The sequence below is a fragment of the Nicotiana attenuata genome, unplaced genomic scaffold (genome assembly GCF_001879085.1).
Source record: "Nicotiana attenuata strain UT unplaced genomic scaffold, NIATTr2, whole genome shotgun sequence".
NCBI lineage: Eukaryota > Viridiplantae > Streptophyta > Magnoliopsida > Solanales > Solanaceae > Nicotiana > Nicotiana attenuata.
Genome location: NW_017670688.1, coordinates 121,602 through 145,600, shown reverse-complemented (window position 1 = coordinate 145,600; position 23,999 = coordinate 121,602). Strand labels below are relative to the sequence as shown.

At 36.2% G+C, this 23,999-nt stretch overlaps 2 protein-coding genes across 2 annotated transcripts; one reads left to right on the top strand and one right to left on the bottom strand.

Annotated features, from left to right (window-relative positions):
- The first annotated feature begins 1,677 nt into the window (after positions 1 to 1,677).
- On the top strand, positions 1,678 to 5,092 carry LOC109242313 (UPF0481 protein At3g47200-like). The gene is made up of 2 exons (XM_019409183.1): positions 1,678 to 3,899; positions 4,281 to 5,092. The coding sequence occupies exons 1-2, from the start codon at positions 2,929 to 2,931 to the stop codon at positions 4,927 to 4,929; spliced, it is 1,620 nt and encodes a 539-aa protein (XP_019264728.1). The 5' UTR covers positions 1,678 to 2,928; the 3' UTR covers positions 4,930 to 5,092.
- A 123-nt stretch (positions 5,093 to 5,215) lies between these two features.
- Positions 5,216 to 12,198, bottom strand: LOC109242314 (protein RER1A-like). The gene is made up of 3 exons (XM_019409184.1): positions 11,524 to 12,198; positions 5,766 to 5,946; positions 5,216 to 5,655 (listed from the first exon to the last, which is right to left on the bottom strand). The coding sequence occupies exons 1-3, from the start codon at positions 11,895 to 11,897 to the stop codon at positions 5,602 to 5,604; spliced, it is 609 nt and encodes a 202-aa protein (XP_019264729.1). The 5' UTR covers positions 11,898 to 12,198; the 3' UTR covers positions 5,216 to 5,601.
- Between the last annotated feature and the right edge of the window lie 11,801 nt (positions 12,199 to 23,999).

Sequence of the window (23,999 nt, the reverse complement as noted above, 5' to 3'; positions counted from 1 at the left end):
TTGATTCTAACTCCCAACGGGTGTTCCACGAGCTATTCTTGCCTCCGGTTACAAAAGTCCTTCAAAAGTGGCGTTTTAGGTCTATTTATATGTGTGAGAAAATACCTAAATGCGTAGGCCAAGTTCTACTCAAACCAGGAGATGAATAAGTCTTCAAATCTCGGAATGTGCACGCCCAGACCTGGCCTCACGAGGTATAACACCAGCTTAGCTCGCCCCAAGACTGGCATCGCGAGGTATAACGCCTGCTTGAGCTCGCCTTCTGCCTCGCCTCACCAGCTTCACCGCCTGGTGGACCTCGCCCCTGGCATCGCGTCGCCTCGCCAGCTCCCACGCGAGCTAAAGAGCTCGGCCAGCCTGCTCTAGGCCTGGCTTCGCCAACTTTTCATTTGTCAACTGCTCACTTCTTTCTTTCTTCCTTTCAACTATTTTTTAGCACGCTTTAGACTTTAATTATTCCTTTTACTCTACTTTCATCTCCAATTCACCTACACATAAAATAGACTCCTTTACGCGCAAATAAAGTGTAATTTATCATTAAAGCATATAAAATGCAAGGCAAATAATGTACGAAACTATGGAATTCTAGTCACACATAAATGCCCAGGAATTTGTGCTTTTTTGTAACTCATTAAGTGAAGATTCTATTTTGGAGTGTTTCTAGAGGAGATTGTCGTTTCTTGTTAAAAAAGATTCCTAATAATTATCTGGTTTGGGTTCAAAGTCAAGCAAATTTAGTTGCTCATTGCTTGTCAAGAGAAACTAAAAACTATGTTAGTCCTTTCTATAGGAGTATGCTCCTAGTTTTATTATAGGCGAAATACATAAAGCGCCCCTCCAAGTTGTCCACAACGGTCAGTTGAACACCTTAACTTGCCATATGACCAGTCAGACACCTCTATTTGATAGAAGTATTTTCTCTTAAACCCCTTCCGCTGACATGGCAAATTTTGTGTGTTACACCTACATCTAAGCGCGTGAAGATCTTGAAAATTAGGTTTATCTTTTTTTTTCATAATTCAATGTGGACCCCACCATCTCCTCCAATTTCCTCCATCTTTTGCGTTGCCCCAATTATCTAAAGTAACTAAAACTTAACAATTATTATTTCAAGCAAATGACCAACCTTGGTGAAAATTGTTGGTTGCAGATTGGAGTTGAGAGAGGGTAAAAAGTTTCCATTGAGGTTTGAAATAGCTCAAACCATTATTAAGAATGGGATTTGGCATGACACTGCTGCTACTTGTCTCTCTCATGCTTCTGCTGAATCTTTTGGACAGTTTCAAAGAACTAATTAGAGGATCTTTGGCAAAGTCTCCTTTCGATTTACTTCTAAATAGCTCGAAAAAACCGGTCCATCGAGAAGCAGATGTTTGAATTTTCGGGCCATGTCCGCTTCGTTTGATAGATAAATGAGGAAATCAAGAAATTCTACGGTTAGTTATTTGGAAGAAACCCACTTGCTGATTGCTTCTTAAATTGATGTTAAAACATTTACATAACTCTAATTGGACAGATTATTGATGGGAATTGGTTCTTAATTATCAATTTGTTGGTTTTGATCTATTATTTTTTCGTTGTATGCATTATTCTGGGATAATTTGGTGGATTTCAGTAGAAGGGATTGGCTGAAGAAGATGAAGGAGAGGGGGTGCGGGGAGGGTGGGAGGGGAAAGGGGGGAGCACTGGTTTAGGAAAATAAGGTTTTTTTTAAATGTATTTTTTTTTAATTAATTACATGTGTCAAATGGTGAAATTACACATGTCATTTTTTGATTGGTTCATTTGTCATGTCATCAGCAAGTGCAACTCACGCATATGGCCTGCTGTACACGGGTGTTTATTTGACCTACTTAATAGCCACTTGAAGTGTTTAACTGGAAATAGTCTCGATTGAGGTGTTCAACTGACCGTTGTGAACAACTTGGAGGGGCCGTTTATGTATTTCGCCTTTATTATAAGCATGTTGGTTGCTTTTTATGATAGGCGTTTGTTTGTGGAATTATTTTTCCCTCAAGCTCAACCTTCCTTTTTAAGTCGTTATCTTCATCTGTATAGTGAGTGAATCTTAATATTTTTGCTAAAAGAATTCAAAAACTACAATTGTCCAAGTACAATTTAATTGGACTTCACAAATTCCTTTCAATTATATTTTTAATAGTAAAGTATTTAAAACACCATGTTCAGATCATCAGATGTAACCAAAACTCCAATAATTTATCCTTGATTTTGTCTGTTGACAAATTAGAACGTGAACGGAAATGGAAATGATCAGACATTTTCTCTTTGATCAAGAGGTGATCAGGTCGGATGAAAATGATATAAGTAGGGCTAAATGGGTCGTATGTCTGAACTGTCAACAGCTGGTTTTAGCAAATACTATAAGCCATTGCATTTTCTTTAAAATGCAGCATGTGCTAATTCATTTTTTGACTTTCACGCCTTAATTGGTGGGTCAAATAGATGTGACCCTTCTAGTTTAATACTAATTTCTTTCTTGTTTACTTTTTGCTAAAAGATTAATATCTACCTTAAAAAAAATTACTACTAGTTTTTTGGTGTACGTTTGGAGCATCATCAAACTAATAAGATGACCTTTGACCTTAGGAAAATAATTAGTCACTTACAAACTGTAGAACTGATAACAGAGTGTTGAAGATCATATTAATTTTCTAGGCAAAAAACGTGACCAACAGTTCATTTAAAATAGTGAAGAATGCCCCATTAAGCAGCATATTCCCGAGTTGGATTAGGTCAACTTCAACATCATCACTTTGTATTCACATTATAACGAAAACGACATGTTACTTGCAAGCTAAAGTTGCCCTAAAAGTAGTAAACAATCCAACAAAGCATTCTTTTTGCTTTAATAGAATGATCCAAATTCCTATCTTTTGAAGAAAAGTAGAACACAAGCCAAAGATCAAAATGGTTGCAGTATTCAACAAAGATCTTTTGAGTTGGTACCTCATTACCCTCAAACTCAAAGAAACAGTTGATGCTGGTCTTCAAAATGCTCCTACTCCTACCACCAGCAGAGCCATTGAATTTCCAGAACTGCCCCTACAACAACAACAGCAACTACCCCTGTTGCATAAAGAACAACATCAGCCATCTGAGCCTTTGAAAGTCACAATTGAGGAAAATGCACCTGTTGTGGACGAGGGTCCTAAATCACCAGAATCGGAATGGGTAATTAGCATTAAGGAGAAATTAGAACAAGCTAAACAGGATAATGATGCTGGATCATGGGCTAAACTATCAATATACAGAGTCCCCTTAAGCTTGCGCAAAGATGATGATAAAGCTTACATTCCTCAAATTGTTTCTCTTGGTCCTTATCACCATGGCAAAAGACGCCTACGCAATATGGATCGTCATAAATGGCGAGCCGTTTACCATATCCTCAAGCGGACAAATCAAGAAATTAAACTGTATTTTGATGCAGTAAGAGAACTAGAAGAGAAAGCACGCGCTTGTTATGAAGGGAATATTACAATGAGCAGCAATGAGTTTGTTGAAATGATGGTTCTTGACACTTGTTTTGTTCTTGAGCTGTTTCGTGGAGTTGCTGGTGGATTCACGCATTTTGGTTATGCCAGGAATGATCCGATTTTCGCCATGCGCGGATCGATGCATTCCATACAGAGAGATATGATCATGATTGAGAATCAAATTCCATTATTTATACTTGATCGGTTGTATGGGATTCAATCTGAAATGCCTGATGAGAAAGGTGTTGTAGCAAGGTTAGCTCTAAGGTTCTTTGATCCATTGATGCCAACTGATGAGCCATTGACACAGAGTGACTTGAATAAATTCAAGTCATCAATCGGACGTTCTGCTTCTTTTGATCCTTTGGGAGACCTTGGTGGACTTCATTGCCTTGATGTTTTCAGGTAAATGTGACAAATGTGCGGGATAGATCAAAATAGGTTAATTCAATAAACGGGTCAAATTTTGTTTGGGTCAAGTAACGGATCACAATCCATTTTCCACCCAACCTCTTCTCTTTTTCTTTTCTTTGCCTTTTCGAAAAAAAAATATAAGAACAAATATATTTTTCTTAAGTTTTACATATATTACATAATTTTCAATCTCCCAATTTGATTTTGTAAGTTTTGGATTGGACTACATTTGAGCCGTTACTACTCAATATTTTGATGATGGTCGTTTCGGGTTCAATCCGTTTAGGTCAACACACAGGTCATAACCAACCGGTTTAAACTTGAACTGGTTGGGCTGGAACAATGAGCTGATTTTGGCACCTCCATTTTCAGGAGGAGCCTTTTGCAGACAGGGCCTAAGCCAACACCCAGGACGTGGATCAAGCGTTGGTCGCATTCGAATCGGGTGGCAGACAAACGGAGGCAGCAATTGATTCATTGTGTTTCAGAGCTGAAAGACGCTGGAGTTAAGTTCAAGAAAAGGAAGACTGATCGGTTCTGGGATGTAAAATTTCAGAATGGAATCCTTAAAATGCCTCGGCTTTTAATCCATGATGGTACAAAGTCACTTTTCCTCAACCTGATTGCTTTCGAGCAGTGCCATCTTGACTGCACCAATGACATAACTTCGTACGTAATCTTCTTGGACAACTTGATTGATTCGCCAGAGGATGTTAGTTACCTCCATTATTGTGGAATAATTGAGCATTGGCTTGGTAATGACGCGGAAGTTGCTGACCTCTTCAATCGGCTTTGTCAAGAGGTTGTTTTCGACATCAATGACAGTTACCTTTCACAGTTATCTGACCAAATTAACAGGTACTATGACCATAGGTGGAATGCTTGGCGTGCTACTTTAAGGCACAAGTATTTCAACAACCCATGGGCAATTATCTCCTTCATTGCTGCTGTTATTTTGATAATGTTCACCTTTGCACAGACGTTTTATGGAGTCTATGGCTACTACAGGCCACCTCAATAGTTATTCTTCAAACTGATTTTTGCTATTAATGGACAACAGCTAATATACATTGTATATGCCAATACGCTGGGCACAACCGCCGGTATTTGGATTATTATTTTCTTTTTTGGTGCTTAAACACTTGGCTGGTCGATGGAAAACCAGAAAAGTTCTTTCTGTTTTTTCTCTCTTTTTTTTTTTTTTTGGTGTGCCAGGCAGACCGTGCTCTAAATACAAATTGGTGTGCACTTGTAATCGTGAAGATTCAAATGGTTTCTGCCATTCTTAAACTTTTTAGAAACTTACATCTGGAACATTGTCGATCTCAATGATTCACTGTTTACTAACTACAGTTAAATGTTTGTTTGCTTCAAAAGAGAAGCTTCTGGCACAGAAGAAGCCTGCAGACAACTAACAAAAGCATTGAGCAAAGGTACTGTATGACAGTGGTCCTTGTAAGGCATAATTTGCAGAAAGCTACACACATGGAAGTTTAAGATTTCAATACATATGAACAATGCCCAGAAGCAAAGCAACGACCGTCGCCTCGGCGCTAATTCCCCTAACAGTTTCTTCCACGTCCAGTAATATCCTAGAAAATCTTTGGCTATTGAAGCAGAAAAGAAAGATAACTGGCAGCTGCATGATGCATTCCATAGAATAAGCAGCTGGCGAGGACCTGTATGTTTCAGTCTAAGGGAGAAGATCTTCACTTTCTGATGAAACTGCTTTCTTGACATCATACCGCTGAAAGGGTGGAGGGAACAGGGATGAAAACACAATTCTCAGTCACTAAGGATAATTATGAACACAAAGACGAAATCAAGAGAAATTTACTTAGATATAAAAGGTTTAACCTGCTTCCCAAAAGAGAACGGCACGTATTTATATTTTATCATGTGTCGTATTTGTCTTCTCATTGTAAGTGTGAACAGCACGATCCAATAGAAAAGGAGAATTGGCCAAAAGACAGGCACATCAAATGCACTGAAGAAGGTTAACGCGAAGGCAATGCAGAAAGCCTTGGTAATTGAGTACCTTCACGCAGGAAAACAGAAAAACCAATGCCCACAAAAATCATTGTGAAATTAGAGATGCTTTATGTGCTGCTTATACAGGCTATGGTATAAAATTTATTTTGACATGGATGACAATGGACATGCCTGACTGAATATTACAATTCTCAAATTAGCATAGCTCAGCGGCAGGGAAAAAGAACAAAACGTCGAACAAAGGGACTGTATTTATTGATTTCTGCAGCAACGAAACACGAAAATACTCATTGAGACATAGATACACACTATTTCTGTACAATCTCCCACTTTGATGGACCATACAAACTACAAAAGTCAGTGAAAGGTTCAGGTCAACAGTACGACACCTGTTGCAAGCACGACAGTGATAAATAACAATCATTCAGCAACTCCAGTCAAAATTGGGCAGGTCTATCCCATTCTATGTAAACTCACATATGTACATCAGGTTCCAAATAACCTATGGCCAGACACAAGAAATATGTGAAATGCTAATAAATGCTTGCAAATTTATCTGGTTTATACATAATAGATAGAGAGACAAGACCATAGTTCCCAAATATATACCATCACTGACTATAAAAATATCAGAGCAATGGACGGCTGCTCCATTTCTCTGGTTGGAGCTTTCAGTTTTACCATGATCCTGCACTACACATGCAGATTTATTATGTCATGCACGCATAAAGTGTAACATAGCTTTATTTTGTTGTATGCGTCGAGAGAGAGAAGGGGAGAAGGGAGGGGGTTCTAATTTGATTCCAATTATCACTTAGACAAAAACAAAATAAAATTGTAACTTAGCCACACCTATGTACGTGTTGAAGAGAGAGAGAGAGCGAGGACTACTTCTGCTAGCTCCAACATCAGTAGTCCTGACTCTTGATAAAGAATGTCAAAATAAGGTTTTAACTATTTTCATGACCTGAGATAAAAAATTTCACATAATATGTCTCGCAATTTCTTGCAAACTGTTATTCATAACTATACTAATCTTGCAGCCTATATCTAGTTGACAACCATCTAAAGTTGGAAAGAACAATTTTTGCAACTGAAACTTACTTTCGAGGAGCATTTCCTACACAATTTTTGCTGCCTATATCTAGCTCAAGAGACATAACCATCTACAGTTGGAAAGAACAATTTTTGCAACTGAAACTTACTATCGAGGAGCATTTCCTACTTAAAAGGTCCACATCATAAAAGTACTGCACCCCATATGAGTATCAACTCCCAGGTATTAAGCAACACAACCATATCACAATGCTCACTTCAAAATCACCAGATATATAAGTAACTAGTTTCTACGTACATGCTTGCACGTAAATTCTTAGTTAATTATTTATATGAAAGAATAATGAATTAAATTTATTAATAATTAAAAGAATCATTTAAAGAAATTGGCATGGAAAAAATACATGAATTTTTAATTGCTGAAAATTATTGGCTACAAATAGGATCGGTCGAGAAATTAGTTAGTATATATAATATACAAATATGCATTGTGGTTGCATGTGTATGCCGAGTCATGTAGTCTATGATTATATAAAATAATATTAATATGTTTTAAAAAAAGTTTTTGAATAATAATTATACAACAACAACAACTACCCATTAAAATACCACAAAGTGGGGTCTGGGGAGGGTAATGTGTACGCAGACCTTACCCCTACCCCGATAGGGCAGAGAGGTTGTTTCCGATAGACCCTCGGCTCAGAAAGACGGAAATAAAAAACAAGAAAAGACAATTCATTAGTAACTCCAGTAGAAACCGTAATAGTAACAGAAGCATAACAACCAAAAGATAAATGACATGCAATAATAGTAACCAGTATCTAAGGCCCGGGGCTAAGATAAACAGCAAGGATAGCGTGGACTCAACATAAACTGCAAACCATCTAAGATCAACCCTAATCCAACCCCGCCTCACCCCGGGTATGAAGTAAGGAAAGCTCTACTACCCCCTAACCTACAACCCTAATGCTTGACCTCCAGACCTTCCTATCAAGGGTCATGTCCTCGGAAAGCTGCAGTCGTACCATGTCCTGTCTGATCACCTCTCCCCAATACTTCTTAGGGCCTCCCTCTACCTCTTCTCGTACCCACCACGGCCAACCACTCACACCTCCTCACCGGAGCATCAAGGCTTCTCCTCCGCATGTGCCCGAACCATCTGAGTCTCGCTTCCCGCATCTTGTCATCCACAGGGGCCACGCCCATCTTCTTCCGAATATCTTCATTCCTAATCTTGTCTATCCTAATGTGCCCGCACATCCACCTCAGCATCCTCATCTCTGCTACCTTCATCCTCTGGATATGGGAGTTCTTAACCGGCCAACACTCTGCCCCATACAACATGGCCGGTCTAACCACAGCTCTATAAAACTTACCTTTGAGTATCGGTGGCACTTTTAAAAAAAAGTACGTTTTCAGCGAATGATTGATATAGATCATCGTACGTGAATACTTGTCTAGGATAATCCATTGACAGAGCACAATTATTTCGCTATGGAAAAAGAATACTAAGAAGAAATACCTATACTTCTTTGTGGTTCTATTCTTTTTATTTATGGACGTCGAGTATATGCATATAGCAAACTAATTAAATACATGAAATTTGGATTTTGTCAGCAAATGGTATTTTTATATTTACAAAGATAACATATTTACTTCTGGTATATGTACAACATCTTTCATACTTAACTTTATAATATCACGATATATTTTATCTTCTGATTTTCATCATCTAAAACTTTAATTACTTTTAAATTTAGATAATTCTTTTATCAGGTTAAATTTGATTAGATAATTTTCGATACAACTTTCATGTTAAAGTATACGCTGACTTTTCAATTGGATTTTCACCAATTCCCTTGATATATTCATAAGAATTTATCATAGTGCATGAATATTTTAGAATCTTTCCCCTTGTTTGCTTTCCTTTAAAAAAAATTCGTATAGTTCTAGATGTTTTTTGGGCATGTTTCATGACTTTTAAATATATTTACGGTTTTGTCAATTTGACTTTTTCATTTGTTCTGTTAATTAAGTTATCCAATAATCTAAAATTGGATCAGAAGAATGAAGATGGCATAATCTTTCTTTAAAAAACTAAATATCAAAGAAAATGTAATCACTTACCTAAAGTTTGTTTTGAAGTTTCGGTTCCAATTAATATCTCTGTCCAGAAAAAGTCACAAAAAAGAGCGAGAAATTGGCCAAATATAGACGAATCTCTTTGTCGGGTGTTCGTTACTTCCAAACCTACCAAACACTTTGCAACAATTCTCCTATATGTGCAAGTAAATGCAACTTGTTAAAGTCTAAACGCTAAGTCGCTAACAAAGGTGGCCATGTGTTCAGCAGTGTAGGTGTTAGTTTTTTTCTCTAAAGGGTTGTGATTGTTAATAAAGGATACGAAGGATATTTGAATTATGGAGAATCAATCAATCGGAATTAGGGGTATGTTAAGTGGAAGCAAAAACTGAAGTGGTGCCGGTTCATTTCAATAGTTCTATACGGACACATCACTTAAGTTTATTTTTGTTTTAATTTCTTTTTGTAATTAGGATATTTGAATTATTATTTAGAAGGGTACTTATGTAGTTTGACTTTTAAGTTTTGGGCTTCCCACTTTTAATATAAACTAGTTTCTCGTCACGTGCGTTGCACGAGTATATTATATCATATAATACATGATAAAATAAAATTAGTATAATTAAATAAATCCTCTATAGATCATTCTTGTAGTTTTGCATACGCCATTTGAAGGATCCAAATTTTTAACTAGCATTATAGGTGTCTTTCCTTGTTCAATGAGGCATAAATATGTCTATTTGGGAGTTGGTAGACACATAAGTACATACATACAGATATATAGAGAGAAAGGAAGAGAATAAGAAACGTAAATAACATAATGGATGGACCATCTGGCTATCATAATCATAATATGCATTTCGTTATTAATTATTTCCTAATCATAATATGCATGCAAGATCCATTATATTTTTGAGATTATGACCATCTATACTATAAATATTGGACTTCATAAATCATAAAGGACAAATAATTAAAGAATGAGTAGACTGTAAAGAATACAGAACCATTGCCACTTCGCTCTTAATTAAGTTTTTGTGTTGTGTCTTGGCCATTCGTAGTAAAAGCTGCAATTATTCTAACTTTTTGGAACTGTTATTTTGCTTTTTTTTCTTTCTTTTTTTTTTACCGAAATCCATGTAATTACTGGATAGTTAACTTTTAATTTTATCGTTAGAGAAGAGTTACCCGGCGATTACTCGAGGTTGTCGGGAATAATCATCCAGGCTTCGCATCCACTCAACGGAGAGCATGATCAAGGTTGGACTGCACTTATTCTCCTCTGGTTTTCAATCCTCTCAATTTAGTTTCGCTCGACACGGCTAAAGTAAAATATCAACAACTTGACCATACCCTTTTGGCTCTTGATTATGTTCTACTTGTGATCTTTCATTAGTTGGTTGTGTAGAGATAATGATATCGTTCACCTCTTATTTATGCAACCCAGTAAAAATAATTGGCCAAATAGGTTTTGAAGAATGATTTGGCCGAGTGATTAAGAGAACGACTTTTGCTTCTTAAATCCAACTCTTAAGTTAGAACTCAAAGAGAAATTAGGAGTTTACGCAACGGACACGATCCCTAGAAAAGACACCAACAAATTGATTTTATTCTTTTCTATTTTATTTAATTATTATATCATTATTAATTATAACATAATTATATTTAATTAATTATAAGGCTATTTTGGTAATTCAATTTTTTAATTAAGAGTTTCCCACTTTTATAATAGTATAGATAGATTTATAATAGTATAGATATAGATGATAAGAAAAGATGATGATATTATAAAACTGAAAGATAAGTGATGGGAAAACAGCAATATCACATACAACATCAAATCTTTCACTAACAAAAACACAAACACCAGCCCGCCATATTCAACACTAATATCAACATCAATGAAGTGTATTGATCAAGATCAGTTCTTTTTGGGGTAATTTTATAATGCAATAAGTAGTATTTATAACATTTACTCTGACAACTTCTAATGCAGTAATCAAAGCATGTATTTGCTTAAACATCGCATGTTAACCCTAAAAATCTCAAATCCTCACTAATCTAGCTAAGTGATTGCAGATTTAAGTTAAGTGCAATGCAAAAAAACAATGGGGAACTGTAGCACTTGCCCCTGAATAGCAAAAGAATAAGTAATTAGGATTTTTAACTCAAACTTAAAAATAATAAGGATGCAATTAAGAGAAAGATTAACAGATTGTCTACAATTTTTATCATCATCTACTAGTAGTTTTTATTTACTTATTTATTATAATCTAGTTAAATAGGAGCCCAAATCCTAATTAACTACTTTCAATTTCCCCATCCCTCTGCCAAAAATGGTATATTTTTGCAAAAACAAACAGAAGGTAACAAAGTGCATAAACATAACTCAAGTGTTAATCTCCGATCACCCACATAAAGCTTATTAATTAAGATAATAAAAGTTGCGAAAGATATGAAGCATAGGAATTGACAGAAAACACACCAGAATTTTAACTCAGGGAGGCGACGAACAAAAGGGCGGAATTCGTCAGTTTCTCGGGTCGGCAAAGTTGGGCCATCGGATAAATCCTGGACCTCCGGGTCAACCTGCGGCGAAAGGAAGCCGATGAGGAGGTTAAGGATGTAGATGCCTAGGCCGTAGGAGACAACATAGAATCCTTGCAACAGGTACACACGCACTACATACAAGACAGCGATAAAGACGAACGCGATCCAACGGTAGAGTAAATGCGGCGTCGTTTTATCCAGGAAGTGCTGGAACGACTGGGAAGCAGATGCTGTCAATTGTGTAAAACCAGTGGTTGGAGTAGACGAGGAAGCATCGCCCGTGGTGGCACCGACACTGTTAATGTCCATGACCGTGAGTGAGGCTTTTTTTCTTTTTTTTTTCGCTGAAATCGCTTTATTAGTTACTTATGCCGTCACGCGCGGTGTGTTCCTATCTGAGAAAATAGCGGACAAATACTGAGTAAAATTTGGAACAATCTTATGCCCGTACGCTTCTTGCGTTCTCTGTGAAACTCAAAGCAGTAACCGACGCCAAGTACTGCAAAATTTTAAGATTATTTGTGTACGCCTGCGCTGCCCTTTCAATTTGGATAACTTCGAAAACCCACGCACAAAACTTCTTCTGTTTACCAATTGTTTCTTTCTTTGATATGGTTAAGTAACAAATAAATATAAAGAAAAATTAGTTAGGTTAGAACTTAGTTTCATCGAAGTGATGCAAGGTTACCAAAATGCTAATCGAAGTGATGCAAGGTTGTGTTTTGACCCAAAATTTAGATCTGAGTTTAAACAATTAGATTTGATAAAATAGAGTCAATCTTAGCCAATATTAATATTCAAAAGATATTTTAATCGATTTTGTAGTTACATTCTATGTACATTATTTAAATAGTAATAAATGATGATAACACTAGTAATATTCAATGACCCCAAAAGGAAAGAGATAGTACTAAATAACAATAAATAGCAATGAATGGCATTTAAGTAAATAAGAAAATAAGAACATGTGAATCACCTGAAAAGGGTGAGATCCGTGGATATTCTTCTGACAATGATGAATGATTGATGAGCCTTTGAATATTCGGACCGTTCTTGGATCGTGGGGAGAAGTTAGACAAGAATCTCAAGAAAAAGGTATATTTTGTATGTGTGCAATAAGGCAAGATTCTAGAGAGAATGTCAATGTATTTTCTTACACGTGAATATTTCATGTCCCCTATAATTAAGTCTCTTTCTACTTATAAGGGAACATGTACTATCGCGCCCCTTTTTTCTCGCGAAAGCGAGTTTCGACATTGTGACAACTCATTTGGATGGGAGATAGAGTGTTAAAAGAAGAAGAGCCTCCACCTAACGATTTAAGGTGCGTTAGGGCACCTATTATGCAGATAACTCTGTTTGACTAGTCAACACCGTCAAAGATCGGGTAAGGGATCAAATTACCTCAAAGAGAAGGTGTTAGGCACTCTTCGAGGTCCACAACTATGGGTTCCGGCCGAACTTAAAACTATGTGGATTATTGATCAAAGAGAATAAAAGGTCAAAGAGTTTTATTATAACACAATGAGAATCGATAAAAATCTTAAGGATTACAAGGATATAACTATAACGGTCAATATTGGGTGACTAAGTGTGTAAAGAAAGAGAAGGGGGTCCTAAATTTTTTAGCCTAAAGGATCACCCCGTGCAACATAAATAATATTTCGCAACTCCCTTAAGATAGGGAGTTATTTATATTATTCAGCGGGCACAGACTATCATCTCCTGCTGCCCGATTACTATGTTAAAGTTGTTTACCTACAAGCGCTCTAATTCAATTCTAAGTCGTACCCTATGCGTGCACTACCTGTCCCATGCCTATGTACAGGGGGCTTTGGACCTCTATTTGGGTGGTTCTAGACTTTACTTAGGCTGCTCAGAATGATAAAACTAGGCAACATACAAAACAAGTAGAACTTCATATAAAGGCAGTCAAGGGCTCAAGTTAGCCTCCACACTAGACAATAAATGCACGCAAACAGATTTTTGCATTAGGCATTAGACAATTTCAGAATTGAGGCAAATTAAAGTCATTAAGCCCTATAGACATGGTTTCCAAACAACTACACAGCTTAAGAGTATTTGGTACTGCATGCTGATTATTGAGATTACAGGTTATAAGTTATTAAAACTCTAGATATGATCTCTAAGTGATTTACGCAATAGGGGGCAGTGAAAACCATTGGAAATACTCAGAATTACTCGTGTTTGAACCTATAGGCATGTTTTCCAAACGAGTAGCAGTATTTTATAGCTAGGTTCCAATAGTTGGCAAATTTATCGATTATTCCTATAGACATGCTATTTAAGTGAGCGATAGATATAACAACAGCTAATTGATCAATTAAGACCTAGGTACGTGATAGCTAGGTGAAAATCAGTAGAATATAAGCTAGTATAATCATATGGGCATGGTATCTAATGAGTATGTTGCAGTTATGCAAATTGAAGGAAGGGGTATTGACATTTATTTTCTATAGGCATGTTGTCCAGTAACACATAGCAGTAGACATAGGAATAAATAAAGCACTTAAGCTCATGCTTTGATAGTAAACAAGTTGTGTAAGTGTGTTATTTCCTAATGGCATGATTTCTAATAGTGTACATGGAAATTGAATAGCATATACGACACGTTAGATAAAATAACAAGCAGATCGTACGAACCCTATAAGCATGTTTTCTACCCTTTCATGCAAACATTAGAGTATGTTCGTTTCCCCAATTTTACTAACACCCCAATTGTTTATTACAAAAGTATTACAAGCCAGATAATAAATATAAGTACAAATATTACTCAAGAAATAATAGTAGGCCAGTAGCAGGCCCAAAAGGAGCTAAATGTCAGAAATAGCTCAAGTTCCATCAGCACGGAGAGTGACTAAAGAACCCCAGATCCTAGTGTGTCAGAGGTCACAGGGGTCTCAAATGGACCCCGAGCAGTGCTCACAGGGAGGTCAATAGAAAGTTTTGGTGGCCTTGGCTTTCAGCCGGCCAATAGTGGTAGATTCAGAATAGTGTAGGTGACAATGAGAGTGAGAGAATAATGATCAAATGATAGAATTAGAAGAGGTGCACTTATATTTTAGAAGCAGACATAACAGGGGTGATTAAACAAAGAACCTACAAGCAAAGAGAATCAACAAAACTCAAAGGACAGGTTGATATCAGAAGTTCAAACGCTTAGTATATTGGACAGGAAACATTTTATAAAAAGCAGGGGATCAGGTTTTCTGAGATTACTAACATACAAAGGTGCACAATGCCAAACAAGTCTAAAGTAAGGCACTAACTTAAAGTATTTAAAACCTGGGGGTCCAAATTATGTTAAGTATCTATCATAATATCAAATGACAGACATGTTAACTTATATCATGAAGCAAAACAGTATCAAACATGGTAAGGAAACACAAGTTAAGATAGTTACTCTAAAAGTCCCAACTAATCACTAGGGGATACAGGAATAAGCAAACCAAAGATACAATGAGTGCCAAAATAGCATGGGAGCAAGTTATAGCTTAGAGTGAATGTCTTAACACAGATTAGAACATACTACAGATGTGAGTCAGTTATTACAGGAATTCAGAACAAAGTAGGGAAGCATACTCATGCCAAGCAACAAATGTGAACATTCAGGTATCAACACATTAGGCTAAACGAACTTAAGAGAGTCCAAATTATTCAAGTTAAGCATAAACATGTCTCAAAACTGGCAGTTTTAGGTAAAATCAAATGCTAAAGAGGTTCAGATCACAAAACAAGTTCAATGCTAACAAGGTTGCACACAGAGATAGCCCAGAAACACATAGGTCATGAATTTCAGAGGTATGAATATGCAAATCATGAACACAGAAGAATGAAATTATAAAAGTCAAGAGACTTACCAGTTATCAATTGAATAAACAGACAACAAGAAAGAATAAACTCCACGGTACTCTGAATGTCAACAAAGAGCAATAGAACTCAGAATCTTAGTGCGTCAGAGTTCCCAAGGGCTTCAAATGAACCCCGGGCAGTGCTTGCACCAAGAACAGTTAAAAAATTTGAATTCCGGTGGCCTTGGCTTTCAGCCGGCCAAAAGCCAAAGTATAGAACAAGAGAATGAGAATAATGATAGAACAAATAACTTTAATTTTTTAGTGAATCTCGTGATTAAAGGTTTCGTATCAAAGGAAAATAGGGAGGAATTTATATAGTAGTGAAGAGTAAATAAGGAAAGAAGTCAATCAAACACAAACAAGGAAAGGAAAAATATACATGCAATCATAAAGCAACCAGTAAAGGAAAGAAATCGAAAATCAAACCCTAATCAGGGTTCAATGTTTGAAAATCCGTCTACTGGTATGAGAAATCAACTATTTTTCCGTGTATATGGACGAGATACTATCCAGATCTTAGAGATTGAAGTTGAACGGGCCCAAATATGAGAGATGGTACTTGCCAAGTTTAGGCAAGTACTAAGTAACATCATAGTCTTGCAAGTAATATTGAGGTAACACATAAAATATAAGAAAATCACAGAAAGAATCCATGATTGAGACGGATTTGGAGAAGATTGAGAGGGCGGCTAGGGTTTCTAAAGGAGGGAGGAGTGTTTAGAGGCGGCTGATGAAGGGAAATAGGGATTAGGGTTTGGGTGAGGGATATAAGGAAGGGAATGGAGTATTGTGAGTCGTTGATCACTTTTGATCAACTACTGGAATTTAAAACAAGCTGGGTCGGGTTTTGGATTGGGTAGGTTTATTGGGTCGCTTGGGGTTTGGGCTTGAGGATTGGTCCAGGGGTTTGGGCATGTTTAGTCCGAAAAATAGCTCAAAAACTTGGGCCAACTTTTAAGATAGGAAATTAAGTCATCACAAAATAATTTGAAGCAGCAATTAATAAATATTCAAGTAATTTAAATGCAAGAAAATCAATTTTAAAGCTCTAAAAATTATGGAGTATTGTAGAAAATGCTTGTATAAATTTTTTAAACTAAATAATGATGTTTCGAGAGTATATATTCTATTTGAAAAATATGAGGTCAAAATTGGGTATCAACATGTACCTAAAACCCTAATAGTACAGGTACAGAGAATATCCACCAGAATATTCTCTTTAGTGTCTTATCCTAAAACTAGCAGTTATTACTCCGTCTAAGATGAGTGCTCGTCCTCGACCTTGATCTATGGTGACTCCTCTGTCCCGCCCTTCATCACTTATAGAGAAGAGGCATGTGCTCAACTGCCCACTGGCACTGTACAAGTGCTTAATAGATATCAGGTCACTCCAAGATCCAACATTGGGCAATCGAGCCATGATTCTAGTCCCCTTGCTAAGGAGGAGCCCTGTCATTCTGGAGGGGGTGAGGGAGAATGGAGACCAGCAGACATGAATCTAAACCTAACCATGAATTTTCAGCCTAACTTTATTATCTAGAACATAAGGGGAGGAAACAATGACGGTTTTAGGAGAAATTTTAGGGAGATGGGTGACACCCATAAGCCATGCACGGTCACACTACTGGAGACAAGGATGGTAAATCATACTCAAATGCTAAGTGATTTTGATTTCTTGGAGATGATAGAGTACCCGCAGAAGGACAATTAGGCGGTATGGTGGTAATGTGGAACCATGATGTGGTAATTGTTCATAATTTTGTCCGCAGGAACCAAGAAATACATGCAATAATTGAGGTACTTCCTATTCGTAAAGTTTGGTTATTTTCTTCTATATATGCTAGCACTGACATTTTTAATAGGAATATTATGTGGGAAAACTTAGAAAATACTTATAGACACTATAAAGGGTCGTAGATGGTAGGAGGTGATTTTAAAGATATTATGGGACCGAATGAAAAGTTTGGGGGAGACCTATAAACAGTAATAGAGCTTGTCACACCTCCTTTTTACCTAAGAGGACATATAAAGGAGTTTTTCTAATTAAAGTGACATAAATCGAGATGGGATTGTTTATTTATTCACAGTCGTCACTTGGGATAATTGTATGGTGTCCCAAGTCATTGGTTTATTTTAAATCCCAAATCGAGGAAAATTTGACTTCGCTTAAAGTCTGCAAAACCAGAAAGACTAGGTAAGGAATTCTGTTAACTCGGGACAAGGTGTTAGGCATTCCCGGGTTTCGTGGTTTTAGCACGGTCGCTTAGTAATTTATACTTGGCCTATTTTGTCTGATTACTCATTTTAGGACCTATATTTATTTTTACCTTTTACCGCTATTAATCACTTGATAATCCGTATTTAAAGAATTAACTTAAGATGAGTTACACGTTGGCATACTCAAATCCTAGCACTTAGTTTATTTAAGAAAAAGGTTTGGTCAAAGTTGCACGAACACATACTTTGAACTTATTTGAAAGAAACATAATCATGATAGCAATTTAAAAACCGCATCTAAAGCATTTCTACGAGTGTTTGATTAAGGCGCTTTATTTACTAAATGTTTGACCATGGTCACGCGAACGTATACCTTGGTTTATTTTGGGCATCACAACTATGTCACGAACACGGGTACACAATTATAATAATTAATCCAATTTAAAGTGTACCTAAAGTTGTGATTATGTCTATAAACTAAGTACCCTATGCCATGTAACTAGGTGTAAAGGTTCCAAAACTATGTGAGACATTTATTTAATTTAAATGGGGCAGCTTGTGTATTAACTGCCAAACAGGCCCAGATTTAAAGTTTGGGGCTTAAAGGACTGAGTCCAAATGAACACTAGCCCAAGACACATATTGTCTATTGCTCAAACAACTAATGAATTTGAATCTAAAGGAATTTGGGCCTAACCGAGTCTAGATGAATCTGGCCCAAAGCAATATTATTAAACATTCAATCAATTTAAACACACTTAAATCAAGAAGATTTAGACCTACTAATGAGTCCAAATGACTCTGCCCAATATCCATTTGTGGACAAACAAATGAATTTAAAAGAAAATATTTAAGCCTGATGATAATGCGTCCAAGCGAACTCTAGCCCAATGCATGAAGGAGTTTGAAATAAAAATGGTGATGACATTTGTAAAGTTTTACCTATATTTCTTGTTTATTTTTTTAAAACAGAAGTAAAAGGGTTTTTGAATAAAATAAAATAAATCGAATTTTTTGTTAAATTTTAGGCCATTTCCTACTGATTTGCCTAAGTCTTATATTTCTTATGTCAAAGTGCTAGGTTTTAAACTCATTTTGTATTTTTAAAGTCTTAAAGTCATAAAATCTGGACTTTTATGACTTTAAACTAACATCAATCAGAATTTATAAAAAAAAGTATGGTAAGTTGCTAATCTATTAAACTGAAGCATTTCATAAGAGAATATAATATAAGACAAAGCTAAATTATTACATCTTACTAACATGGACAGTGATGACAAAATTTGCCTACTACTACTTGAAAAATGCTTCTTTTTTTTTTTTGCTATTACATAAGAATGTACAAATCTTATGAATATATGAAACTTTAAACAGATTTTGTAATTTTCAGAAGCATTTTAACATTAAAGCTAATATAACTGAAAATGGCCCTAAAATAGTATAAATAATTAACTCTACATAGATTCATACACACAACCCTCAACCAAACAACTTCAACCAACATGATTCATTTCAAACAAAATACAGATTCTTGATAAACAGCAAATCATATTCAAGATACAGCAAAATAACTCTACATTGTTAAGAAAAATACCTTGACAGCAGCAAGAAAAATAAACAAAGAAAGAAAATAGGTCTCTGAAAACTTGAGTAAGAGCAGCAGCAAGAAAACCCAAACAACTTCAGATTAAGACCTAGAAAATCTAGAAAAATAATATAAAAACCAGTAGGAGTTCCTTGCTAAGAGTGAAAGAAAGAGACTCCAAAAAAAAAAACAGTGCCAAATCAGCATGATTCCAAGATTTTTCTGTGTTTTTCAATGTGTGTCGTGTATTCAGGTCTATATCAAAATTTATCTTTAGGTCTATCTCCAGGTCTCTGTACAATGAAAAGAAGGAATGTATTTATAGAGTGAATGAGTAAAAATGGATAAGAATTAGGGTACAAAAGAATCTTCCAGAATTCCTAAAAAATCATGGAAAAGACATCTTTCTTGACAGAAATGGACAGCTGTCCAATTTCTAGTATCTTCCTTATCTCAGAAAAAGGACAAGTGTCCCATTTCTGGATATTTTTAGATCTTATTCCTATTTTTCTACTCAGCATTGGGACAGTTGTCCCTATTCTACAAAGTTCTAGTACTTTCTGAATGATTTTAAGAATTAGGTTTCCAAAATTGACCCTTGAGGGTCTTGAAATTATCTCAGAACCAGATTGATTTTTGGCCTGAATCAGGTGACTCTTGGCGTGAAGAGCTTGGGCTATTAATTTTTAAACAAAGTTATGTGCCTGTCTATTTAGCCAAGCCCAATCAATTAATAAAATAAATAAGAGGAAATAGTAAATAAACAACAACAAAATATGAAAAAGAATAACAGAAAACAGAAAGTAGAAGGGAAAAATAAATTTACTTTAACACTGTTTTTACTTTATCTTAATTAAATCCGTTTTAATTAATTAAGTAATGCAAACGAAATAACAAATAAAATACATAATGATGTAAAAATTAACAGAATACATTCGAGCCCTGATTTTATTTATTAGTTAAGTCCGTTTTAATTAATTAATTAATTTGAACATAATATAACTGACAATAATAATTACTAATAAAAAAATAAAAAATAGTAAATAAAACAACAATAAATATATAACAGTAAATAGAAAAAAATGCAATACTGGAAATAAACAATAATAACAATAACAAGATAATAAAGATAAAAGAAAGATAGAATAAAATTTAAAAAAAAAAGAAAAGAAATTAAAGATCTAGTTGCTAAAAACCCTCACGCCAAGACTCTCTCTCAGAATCTAAGATCCCGAGTGAAAGATCTTGTCGTGAGGATTATAATACAAACTAGGTTAAGTTTCTCTTCTTCTTTATTTTTTGTAAAAAGACCAAATCTAGCTGCTAAAAGCCCTCATGCCAATACACCCATCTGGGATTTGAGATCCTTGATGGGAGATATTGGCACGAGGATCTTTAAACGAACTAGAAAAATTAAAAAGGGGGTGGATCTAGGGTTTCTAGATTTTTAGATCTAAGATCTAGGGATTTTGGTTGGGTTTTTGGGGATTTGGTTGGTAGGATGAGGTTCAAGGAGGTGAGGAGAGTGTATGGTGTGAGTTTGAGGGATTCTGGAGCTCTACCGTCGCCTTAGGTGATTTTTGGCGGCGGGGTTAGAGTGGCACTAGGGTTTCGGCCCTACTTTAGATTCGTTGGTTAGAGGAGGAGAAGAGGAGTTGTTTGACATAATTTTGGTGGTGTTTGGTAGCGGTTGAAGGCCACCGGCGGGCGGCGCCGCTGTAGGGAGAGGCGGCGGCAAAAGAGGGGGAAGGAGAGAGGAGAGAGAACTTTAAGGTTTGGTGTTGTTTTAAGGTGGAGGGATATGGGGCGGCTAGGGTTTGGGGAGTCGAGAGAGAGATGTGAGAGAGTGGGGAGTTTGGAAATGAGGAGGATGAAGGGTTTAGGACACTTTTATATTAAAAAGGGAGGGAGTTCCGGACCGTTGGATCTATTGGAGATCAACGGCCCGGATTGAATGGAGGAAAATGGGGCGGACCGGATTTAAGGGGGTTGCGCTTGGGTTTTTTGGATTGAGTTTGGGATTGGGCTAGTTTAAATTGGCCCAATTCGGCCAAGACCCCCTATTCTTTAAAAGTTAAAAGCTAATTAATTTAAATAAACCATAGATTACGTACTAAATTATCTTTTATTAAATTACACTAATTATTCATTTTTATTATTGACATAATTACTCAATCTTAGATTTAAAAAGGAAAAATTGTTAATTTAATACTAAAACTTAAAAATGTCAAAACAAAGAATTTTTTTTTCTTCCAATGAAGTGATTAAAATGTGTAATTAGGCATTAAATTACATTAAAACCCTCATAATGCACGATGATGAAGGTTTAAATATTTTTTGTTAATTTTCATAACTTTAAAAAGTGAAAAATGCGACTAAAAATGCAAATAATTCCAAATAAACACCAAAAAATCCTTAAAAAACTAAAAATAAATAGGATTAATTTTATTTATTAATTTTATAGGAATATTTTGGTAGGGTAAAAATTACATGCTCACAGAGCTAACTTTCTTTGGTCAAAAATTTGTAATTGTAACCTAATAGATATTGGTTATAAGGGCTGCAAATATACATGGTCAAACCATAGGAAGAGAAGAAAAGGGCTCATCATGGAACGACTAGATAAAATTTTAGGAAATGAGGAATAGCTTGAATTATTTCCAAATTGCTCAGTAATTCACCTTCCTAAAACTTGCTCTGACTATAACCCTCTTTTAGTAGAATTAACCCCTACAAAATAGACAAGATTATAGACAATCTTTCCGATTGAAAACCTTTTGGTGTAGACGACTTCCAAAATCTTGTTAGCAGAAATTGGAATGGAATGGACTATTGTAGTGCCAGTAAAAACTTCACGAATACCATTAAGTCCTCGAAAGATAAGACCTTTGGAGATATTTTTGGGAAGAAAACGAAAATTCTAACAAGGCTTCCAGGGATTCAAAACTCCAGAAATTGCCCAAAGAATGACTTTCTTCATACACTAAAGGATAATCTGAAAAAAAGATTACAATAAAATCCTTAAAATAGAGGAGGACTACTAAAAAATGAGGTCCAGGATAATGTGGCTTAATGAGGGAGATGTCAATACAATATTCTTCTACATATCAACATCAAATAGGAGGAGGAGAAATAAAATCACCTATTTTAAGGATGATGCTGGAAAGTGGTTTAAACTAGGAAACTGACCGAATAGTAGTTTAGGACGAGACGATTAACAGGTTGTTTGGATGGTTGTTATCTATTGTATTGTATTGTATTGTTATCGAAAAACAATGTTTGTTTTCATTGTTTATTTAAAATTGGTTGTATCGTATTGTTAAATTCATAGTTCCAGGACAACCAAAAGTCCCATTTTATGAAACAACCGATTTGGTGCGGTGGGATCGTTTCCAATTTTCTTTCCCAATTATGCCCTTATTACTCTATAATTCAACAACAACAACAACACATCCAGTAAAATCTCACTAGTGGGGTAAGGGTGGCAAATGGTCCGGGCCCGGTCCTAAACGGGCCTCGCGGGCCGGTCCTAAATGGGCCGGTTCTATGTGGGCCGGGGCTTCGTGGGCCGGGCTTAAACGGTCCCGGGCTTCGTGGGCTTTTGGGTGTAACCAGACCGGGACCGGGACCACGAACTAATGGTCCCAGGCTATGTGGGTCGGGCCCGGTCCTAAACGGGCCTAAGTGGGCCTTGACCATTTTTTTTAAAATTTTTTTTATCTAAGGCAATTTCTTGTATATTATATTATATAGTTCTGACTTAATTTTTTTTTTTTTCAAATTTAGATAATTTACAAGAAATTGCCTTATATATATATATATATATATATATATATATATATATATATATATATATATATATATGAACTCGGTATCAAAATTGCAAACTAAAGTTTACATTTAATACTTCAAATGAAAGTTCAGTGCCTCCAACATAATACTTCAAATTAATCTAACAAACTAAAACATTAAGCATAATACGTCTAATAATTTTAAAATAACACAAATTATCTCAAATCTACTTAAAATCTTAAATACGAATGTCTGGAGAACGCGCAAGACAACTCTTTATATGCCTCCTTAAATAGCATGTGCCCTCCAACTTTGGACGATGAGTGTAGATTCGACCACAGTTCTTGCACTTTATTATGTAAACTTCTTCATTTTCTTTTACCATATTAAAGTGTTCCAAAACAAATAGGCGCAATCTAGAATCACCAGGCATGATTTAACTTGAATTAAGAATTTGAGTTTGAGAAATGGGAGATGAGTGAAGACTTGAAGATTTGAATACTTCAATTTGAGTTTGAGNAGAAAGCCCAAACGGCTTTTTTTGCATGCCAACGACCATTTTTTAAATGTTGTAACGGCTAAAAAAAAATTTGGATTTTTGTTTAAAAGTAGTCGTTGGGCCCGTTTGAGCCCGTTTAGGATTGGTTGAACCGACCTACTTAGGACCCGATCCCAGACCCAAACGGTCCCGTTCCTAACGGGCTTCCTCAATAAACCGGCCCACTTGGGCCTCAAGCCCCCTGGTCCCGGGCTTAAACGGTAGGCCCGTTTAGGCCCACTACCCATATAGGCTCGTGGGTCTGGGTTGGACCCGGGCCTAACCGGCCCACTTGCCACCCTTATAGTGGGGTTTGGGGAGGGTAGAATGTACGCAGACCTTACCCCTACGCCGGAAGGGTAGAGGGCTGTTTTCGGGAGACCCTCGGCTCAACAGAAGAGATA